Below are 9,843 nucleotides of genomic sequence, written 5' to 3'. Positions count from 1 at the left end.
AACAAAATTAAACATTAATTAATAATATAAAATATACCAGCAAAACTGTTAAATTAAGTTTAACTTTAATAATGTTAAAAATTAATATTTTTGACTTAACTTTTTATACTTTAAAGTAATAATAATATTATTATTATTATTATTATTATTATTATTATGTACCAAATTCTGCTTTAAACTATAATATAATAGATTATATTATACTTATTAACATTAGTGTTATTGATTGGCAAGCTATTGGCTTGTAATTAATGGAATGGACACTGTATGCATAACTTAATAAATGCACAAAAAATCTAAGAATAGCAATAGATATTAGATATTAAAATCTTCGATTGAACTCAGAAGATCATAAATATATAAAATATATATTATTTGTACTATGTTTGTGAGGTTTGATGAAACCTACTAACTAAATACTATAAAAAAAATATAGATATAATATTCAGGAAAACACTTATAAACTATGTTAACAATATTTTATTAATATATATATGTATCTCACATTTTTTTGTGATTCCTAAAGAAAATGATAAGAATTGGAGACGATGTTTTATAAAAATCATTAAATCTAACTTTAGGGATAGAAATATCAACAAATCATTAAACGATTTTCATATCCAAAATTAAATATGATACCAAACTAAATAATAGTAATAAGAAAATAAGAAAACACAAAAATGTCATACATAGTCATTCTAATAATAATAATAATAATAATAATAATAAAATTATTATTGTAGCCTACATAAGCTCTCTGAGGTTAAATCCAACATAGTTTATGTTATTGGTATAACATGCAAAATGTGATGTCAGTTTAAACCAAACATTTTTTTAATTTTTAACGTTTGTTATAATATGCATTGTATAAGTATAAAAAAATAATACAGACTTTAATGAATCTCAGGGAATACATAAAAAATACTTGTATTCTGTCTCAGTTTTGGCACATCATTTATACCATTACCTACAAACCAACTAACATTCTGTTTAGCTCACAACATGTTCATGAAATCCATCATCAATTACGCTGGAATCACCACCGCCTTTATGACTCTTAACTAGTTGGTCACTGCAACCAGACTCTTCGGTACCTGCACCACCTTCAGCTGATTCACTTAAAAGACTGTCTACATCATAGCCATCAACATCAACATCAACAGTACACTAAAATATATTCATGTATACAAAATTAGTTCCAAATTATTATAATAGTTTTAAACAATAATGTTGTGCAATGTTATAAAGTAAACTCACCTGAGGATTTTCAATAATGTGAACATTTGTTATATCATGATCTCCTGGATTAGTTTGATCAAGAAGTGGCAAAGTCATGCCAGACATATTATTTGAGTATCGACTTCTTCCATCAATGTGCCTAGTAATATAATTTGTATCATTTAAAGGAACACTTTCCTCATGATGATCACGATCAATAGTAAATGGACGTAGATGTTGTGCACAAAATGCCACGTCAGTACCCATTGAGTTTTGTTGGGGATCTCGTATTCGTTCAGCTTTCACACATTGGCGTTTCAACACAATACTTGTAGTACATATTAATATGCAACAAACTCCAATAACACAACCAATCACTATGCCTAATAGCTGTTGATCTTCCATATATAAGGCTGGTGAGTTAGGAGGATATTTAGAATTAACTGGTGGGCTAATCAATGTAGTTAATGGTGTAATGGAAAATATGCCACTTTGTGGACCAAATCCGGCATCAGTAGCAGCACGTACCATGAAAAAGTATTCTGTGTTATTGCTTAAACCGTACAACTATGACATAAGATTAAAGTGAATGATAAGTATTTTATTTCAAAAATAAAGCTTAAACATTAAATACATACATCTAATGAACTTTTATGTCGAGAGACATTTAATTGTTGCCAGGATGCAGGTGGTATGTGTAGTTCCGATGTATAAGAAATATAGTAACCCATAATCACACCATTTGAGTTCATTGGTTCTACCCAAGTTATACGAACAGTATTAGTATTTATCCACTGTAATTCTATTTGTTCAACTATACCAGGAACTAAAATAAAAAATCATTATTTATTTTATAGATAATATAAAAATTTAAAACACCAGTGCTTTTTATTTTGTATACCTCCTTGAAGTGTGCGTATCTGTATCTTTTGACTGTATATTGATCTTCTTCTATTATTTTTATCTTGAGCTGCTATCTTTATTTCATATAAACAATAAGGTTTAAGTCCTGATAGTTCAAATGAAAATACACCTCTAAAAAACAAAAAATAAAATGACACAAATAATTACAAAATTAAAAATATAATATTTATTACTTACATGTCTGTGAAAACTGTAGTAGAATTCTGAGAAAAATTAGACACTGGATTAAAGGTAATAATAAATAGCAAAGAAGATGGATCAACAGAATCCGAAAGAACCCATGACAAATTTAGTGTCTGGAGTGATGTAGCAACAGCTTCTATCTGAGATGGTGGTGACAATATATCCGATACTACTGCTATAGTTCTATAAACTGATTCGCCTTCACTACTTTCAGATATACAGTTTAATAAGACTTCATAGACATCCAAATCACCTAAAAAATCACAATAATAATTCAAAAATTATATTTTAATTTTTTATGGAATTATTGTTTAAAACATTTAATATTTTACATTAATAACAAGTTATAATTAATTTTATACGGTAGTAATAATAAAATTTCTATTTTTAATATGGTATATCTGTGACAGATTAAATACTAAACAGAAGAATATGAGAGGATGTTTAGGTAAATATATTGATTACAATTTATTTCAATATATATTGAAACAAACATGTCAGAAATATAAATATATAATGTGAAAATATTAGTGTATTATACTAGAACATCAACAAAAGCATATCATAGGCATATAGGAGCAATAATAATATTCTTACATTAATGTAATATGATATTAAGTCAATTCATTCTAATGTTAAAGCTAATAATACAAAATAAGCTTTCTAAACTCAAATTTGATATAATGTGGGATAAAAAGAAAGAGAAAACAAATATGCACTAGCATTATTTTAACTAAAAATTACTTACTAGTATAATGTATTATATGATGATTAGTATCTGGCCCGAGTGTATGTAGTAACATAGCTGTCTGATTTGTTTGGCTAATGATGCGATACATTAGTTTATATTTGTCAAATTGAATCGATTGATCATTGACAAACCAAGAAAGCTGTAAGTAAAACATATTCAATAAGAAACAGTTAAAAAGTTTGTTTTTTGAATTTTCAAATATTTTACTAAATCGTTACACAATATTTTAAGAACATTGCATTTAGTATTCTATAAATATTAAAATACAACATACCTTTAAAATTGATCGATCAATGCTATAACTTAAAATAGGTATGGGCAAGATAGGATTAATACTCGGCAACTGAATTAAATGCCATGAAAAATCAATGTTAGGTAAACCATTTTGTGTTGCGCCTATTACTTGCACTTCATATTGTCCACCTGGCTTGAGTCCTAAAAACCGAAAATAAAAAATAAAATTATATAAGTTATAGTGATGCACAACAATATCAAAAACTGATATCAATATTAAACCATCAATTTTATGATATCGATTAAACTAATAATTTATCGAAAGTACATGGATATAGATATTCAATATCACTTAATTAAAGTTTCTACTTTCTATTTATCTAAATTTTGACAAATAATCAATGCCAAAGAAAATAAACACTAATAATAAGCAATTGCCAATAACACTATAACAATAGGTCTTCATGAAAAACATGTATCACAATGACCGAAATTGTACAATATTAACCTCATATTTTCTGATAATCATTTATATCGATTGTCAAGTGTTTTTAAGTAAATTTTATTCACTATTTAAATTAATTAATAATTATGAGTGATTTAAAATTAGAACCATTATCCAGAGGCCGTAGTCATGTATGGAAACAGTTTGGCTTTACAATACTATAATATTAAATAAAAAACAAGTTCATTGTAGTGTGTATAAGTCTGTTATAGCAAGTAGTAGTAATAATACAAATTTAAAATCACAATTGCAACAGTACTCATCTAAAAATCTAATTCATCGAATGGTATTCAGACTTATTTTCAAGTATGTATGTCAAAACTATCTGTAAAGAGTGATCGTAGTCAAAAGCTCACTAAAGGTTTAATGACATTTGTAATCAAAGATTTAAAACAAATTAGTTATGTAAAAGGTGAAAGGGATTTTGTGAGTTTATACATACAGCTGCACCTGAATATATTGTTCCATGTAAAAAGACTATAACAAGACAAATTTTTCCAATTGGCCAAAGTAGAAAAATAGAATTTAAAAGTAGTTTTAAAAAATATACCTAATGTACATTTAACTTTTGACTTTTGGACATCTATGGCAAACAACAGTTACTTAGGTATAACATTTTATTTTTTGGATAATTAAAAATTTCGAAATAGAATTTTAGATATGGTTGGGGTACCAGAATTGCATACTTCAGAAAATATTACAAATAATTTACAATTAGGTAGCAAAATTGGTAAATTGAACACAAACTATATCATAGTTAGTGACAATGCTTCTAATATGGTGAAGGCTATTAAAGACATTAGTCAGCACAATTTAATTAGATGCTTTGCATATTCTATTTAATTATCTGTGAACGCCAGGCTGCAAAATGATTCAGTAAAAAAACTAATGAATAAGTTGAGAGAAATTGTTGAGCATTTTAATCTATTAAAAAATAAAAAAATTAATTTATCACATAATTTTTACACATTGTATTATGAATTCAATAAATATTTAACTTTATTTTTTTGAGGCCTATAGTTTTTAGAATTGTGTATAAGTTATAGAAGTATTCCAGTATCAAATTCTATAAGTACAACATTTGAGTGAGGTTGTATTTAAAAAGACGATTTCGCTAAAAAAAAAAAATACTTCTGTACTTTCAATTTTACTCAAACCTCTTAACTGAATAAATATAATTTTAATATTAAAATAATATTGAAAAATTCTACTAAAAGATAAAAAAATGTAAAAACGTGAACATTTTTTTACTAATGGATTATACATGTAACTTCATTATGAAAACAAATAATTTTTTTGAATAATAATAACGTGCACTGTTGTTATGGTATGGTAACATATTAACTAATTTTATCCCAAACATAAAATTTGTGATAACTGATATTAATATTCCAATTATATCCCTAGTAATTTAAAGAGATATCAGAGTTTCATCCTAAGCTAAAAATTATTTATAACACAAAATAATACATTTCTTAACTCAAAAAGGATATATATTAGTATTTATTAGAATTAAATATAAAATCTAAACAATGATACTAAACCTTGGCCTATACATATCTACATTTATATTATATTAAGTAAATATCTATAATATTAATATCAATAAGCAATAAAATATAACACTAACCGAAATGCATAAAAAAAACAAAACATATCATCATAAAGTCCAATTACTTATTTACATATAATATTCTCATATTTATTTTTCTCTCAAATTCATTATTTCAACAAAAATGGATCTACCCAAAAAATATATATACTTATCAAAAAAGTTATCGGTTAAAAGAAACTGTGTTCTATAATACAAAAAGTTTAAAATCTGATTACAAAATTAAGTATTTAAATAAAATATAAATTATATTATATTATTATATATATAGTAATATAACATAATTTAATACTTTAATAATTGTAATTTTTGTTTTTTAACTAAGTAATGATTCAGAGATTATTTAATTTCTTTTGAAATTATTTTTTTAACTCCTGAAAATTAATTAAAAAACTGTTAGCAAATAAAAAAAATATAATAGTAAGGGTTACTGAACAATATTTCTCAAATAATATTACACTTGATCATAAAAGATCATAGTTTAGTTATGAATGTGGACATGAACAATTCAGTATTGTAATTAATAAATATTTAGAGGACAAATAAATAAATTACTCCCAAAAAATTTGTATAACACTCATTTAAAAATGCTTAAAGTAAAATGCATTCATTGACCATTGTTTTTAATATAATTTTATCATATTTAAACAGTGTTTATTGTGCTGAATGTCTACCTTCCATAATGAGTAAAAGAAAATATAAATTAATAACACAATAATATATAATAAGTCAATATTGACTCAATAAACTAAGCTACCAAAAGGAGATAAACCTTTTAATTGAACAAATCCAAAATAAATATTATTAAAAATATATTGTTTGTATTATTAATTATTAAATACGTCAATATTTTTGTACAACGCCCAAATTAAGATTTATAAAAATGGCAACACATTTAAAACAATTAAACCATTTTATTTTATGCTGATTCAATAATTTTTTATCATTAATGATTACTTGACAATAAATAAGATTATTTTCATAATTCTTTTTCTAACCTGTAGTTTTTTTCATCATATCATAACACTTTTAAATGTTATATATTTATCCTACTAAAAGTTTCAGTATAAATAAACAATTTTATTTAGCAACACATATCACAGTAAAATTTGACACATAGATTGTAAACCATGGGATAAGTAAGACAACATTGGGTAATAGCTAGTTTGACTGCAATGCATTTACTATTTTCTTTTTATATATATATCTCATTAAGAAAAAAATAAAAAAAGTTTAAATAATGTATTATTCCAAAATATTTATATACTGACATACTATATGCTGACATGTAATAAAATTAAACAAATCAGAAGTACTCTGCTCAAAATAAGAAGACACTACTTAGGCATAAATAAATGAATCTTGAATTAACGTTCAAACCCTCCATGCAATGTCTAGTCATTTTATAGTTGGTCACCTCAGTTCAACTACATCCGATGCCATCGATTGGTTGTTTAACTGTTCTGCCAGAACGGACAGTAAAAGATTTTTGTAGTGAGGAGAATGTGTGAATTTAAACTGGTTTTAGTCCACAGCTTGGTATTTTCTTATTTAGAACAGAGTATATATTATGTTACCAATGCTGGTTATAATTAAATTGTGAGCACATATAATCGGCAAAGTAGAATTAAAAAAGAAATGTTCAATTTTATGGTACAATACCAATAAAGTTGAATACATTTAACTTTTACAATAACAGCTTCTTAAGGGTTCTGGTTAATTTGTGGATGATGTTCTATATTTCATTGATAAAAATTGAGAATTACCTGTTATTGTATATTGTCTTGCATCATTATGTAACAATTGAATGTAATTAGATGAACTATGTAACTGTTTCCACATTACTTGATATTGAGTAAACGCTCCATTAGCCAAATTTACATTGATTGCAGCCCATTCTACATGCAATGAAATTGGGCTAAAAGGAGTAACATTTAATTCTGGAACTGTTTGTGGTGCTATGTAAAACAAATACATTTTTAATTAAACGAATAATTACTAAGATTTTAGCAATAAATGTACATACTTCCATCGTGAGTTTTACAAGTAACTTTTTCAGATTGATCAGATCCAGATTTACCATTATAGACTCGCACATAAAAAGTGTAATTTTTGTATGGTTTTAATTTTTCTACAATAATAGAATGGTTTACACTAACTTGTTGTGTTTCTTCTCCACCGTCTATAATTTAAAAAAAAGTTTTATTAAAGAAGCAGATACATTCTTTTTATATAAATGTAATGCATTTATAAAAACATTGATTAATAAAAAAAAAAAAATCTGCATTAGTAAGAAATGTAAGATTCAACTAAAATCAAGCACCTGTAGGCATATAGTGTATTGAATATGCTCGGGATACTTTATTTGCAATATCTGTAGACACAGTAGCAGATGCTGATGACAGCACACCACTGTGAGAAGAACCAAGTTGTGTAGAATCATCACGTATAAAGATAGGTGGATCATCAGGAATATCTGTTGGAGATTTTCGCCAAGATACTTGAATTTGAGTAGAAGATAATGTACGGCAGCTGATATTAATAGGTGGTGAAGGTTCAAACGGAGATGAGCTAATATTGAGCATTGCTCCTGCCCAAACAGTTCCGTATTGATTAGAGGCAAAACATTGATAGAATCCAGAGTCACTTGATACTGTATTACTAACTAATAAAAGTTGTTTGTTCTTAGCCTTTATACGACCTAAAGTAAAATAAAATAATGTACTAACTTGAACTAATTTACTATCAAATCTTTATTTTCTTACCATTTAACTTTAAACGTTGACCATTATGATACCATGTTATATTAGGAATGGGATTACCTTCAGCCACACACCTAAAGCGAATAGTATTTGCTATAGGCATAGTTTGTGTTTCTGGTGGAATAACAATGTTAGGAGGAGTCATCACTTCTAATCGAAAATACTGTAAAACAAGAAAAGGACAAACACGTTATAATTGTTCAGCATGAATAAATAAAACAAGTAAAATAATTAAAATAAATTCAAAAAGCTATTTAATTTAAATATTACTTGAGCACGTGGTAGATCTAGCCATCCTGTCACAGATTGTGATGCATGACATGTATATGTACCCGAATCCTTAGAACTAACTCTCGTCAAACTTAATATGTTGACAGAAATTCGTTCATCATTAAGTATAGTATTGTGTCGGTGTCCTATACACATTAACCAAAATTATACTAGTATAAATTGAATGAAATTGACTTAATGTTTTTATTAGTTTACCTGTAGAGTTGATAAATGACCAACTGAGCTGAGGAGCTGGAACACCAGTAGCCACACATTCAAATGTCACATTGTCACCTTCAGTTACATACTTAACATTTGGGTTTAAAACATCTGGAGTAATAAATACTAATTTTTGGATACCCAATTGTGATCCAGAAGATCCTCCAATATTTATCTTGTTGACAACTAAATGACCAACTTCACTGTATTTTGTCTTATTCAATAGATGGTTTTTTCCCACGCATCTAAATTAAAATTTTATAAATTAAATTAATCAATTAAATAATATTTTCTAATTAATATTTTATTATTTACCTATACTCTCCAGCATCATTCTCATTAACTTGTTTAATAAATAGTACACCAGGAACTTTAGTTACAAACCTTTTTTAAAAAAATTAATAAATATAAGAAAAAATATTAATTTATTAGTATCACTAATAATTACTTATTATTGTTACTGGACAAGGCAACTCCGTCTTTCTGCCACATAATAGTTGCTAAAGGAACCGAATTCACATGACAGTTAAGTCGAATAACAGAACGACTAGCTTCTGAACTAACTGTTACATTGGATGGTTGTACATCAAAATCATGAATTACTAAATAAAAATTTAAAAAATACATATATTAATCATTTTAATATAATTATATTATATAGGTATACAACGAGAAATAGAATTATTAAGTTTATGATACAAATTGTTAATATTACTGTAGATAAATTATTGTTTATGGCCTGGTGTTGCATAGTGATTAGTTTTAGTCATTAATGTGTTCTGAGATTAAGCATCAGTCAATATTGCTAGATCCGGATGGGGCAACTACCTGAGTTTTTAGAGACAAATCCTCATCATCATATATACATGTGTTCCCTTCCTACAGTAAAACCAACTACAGGCTAATAACTATTCCTATTGAAGCCTAAATCTATTAATTAAAAAAATGATAACTTGTTTTCAAGAGATTTTTATTTAAACAGATAAATTTTAGTACATAAAACTTAGATTGTAAATAAAAAATAAAATAATCTAAAATTCAAATAATAAAATAATGTTCAAGATTTTATACATTTCTTTAACACTAAATTACTGTGGATATTCATTATGTATTTTTTTTATAAAATAAATGTTAAATCGTAATGTGCAATATATAAAATAAAAAA

The 9,843-nt window shown here is 26.0% G+C and overlaps 1 protein-coding gene across 1 annotated transcript in view; it reads right to left on the bottom strand.

The window, feature by feature from the left end:
• Window positions 1-493: 493 nt before the first annotated feature.
• The window catches only part of LOC112593616 (protogenin B-like), a 34,080-nt gene continuing 24,730 nt past the window's right edge, over window positions 494-9,843 (bottom strand). Inside the window, exons 4-18 of the mRNA XM_025338100.1 lie at window positions 9,127-9,280; window positions 8,994-9,062; window positions 8,676-8,923; window positions 8,460-8,605; window positions 8,193-8,352; window positions 7,751-8,128; window positions 7,454-7,609; window positions 7,194-7,385; window positions 3,351-3,511; window positions 3,074-3,215; window positions 2,320-2,578; window positions 2,120-2,253; window positions 1,857-2,044; window positions 1,258-1,785; window positions 494-1,167 (exon numbers count right to left, since the gene is read on the bottom strand). Of these exons, the coding sequence (XP_025193885.1) occupies window positions 991-1,167; window positions 1,258-1,785; window positions 1,857-2,044; window positions 2,120-2,253; window positions 2,320-2,578; window positions 3,074-3,215; window positions 3,351-3,511; window positions 7,194-7,385; window positions 7,454-7,609; window positions 7,751-8,128; window positions 8,193-8,352; window positions 8,460-8,605; window positions 8,676-8,923; window positions 8,994-9,062; window positions 9,127-9,280 (3,092 nt within the window). The 3' untranslated portion in view covers window positions 494-990. The remainder of the gene's footprint in view (window positions 1,168-1,257; window positions 1,786-1,856; window positions 2,045-2,119; window positions 2,254-2,319; window positions 2,579-3,073; window positions 3,216-3,350; window positions 3,512-7,193; window positions 7,386-7,453; window positions 7,610-7,750; window positions 8,129-8,192; window positions 8,353-8,459; window positions 8,606-8,675; window positions 8,924-8,993; window positions 9,063-9,126; window positions 9,281-9,843) is intronic.

This window comes from Melanaphis sacchari, unplaced genomic scaffold (assembly GCF_002803265.2).
Source record: "Melanaphis sacchari strain LSU unplaced genomic scaffold, SCAv2.0 Contig20_pilon_pilon, whole genome shotgun sequence".
Lineage (NCBI taxonomy): Eukaryota > Metazoa > Arthropoda > Insecta > Hemiptera > Aphididae > Melanaphis > Melanaphis sacchari.
This window is presented reverse-complemented; position numbering and strand designations above follow the sequence as displayed.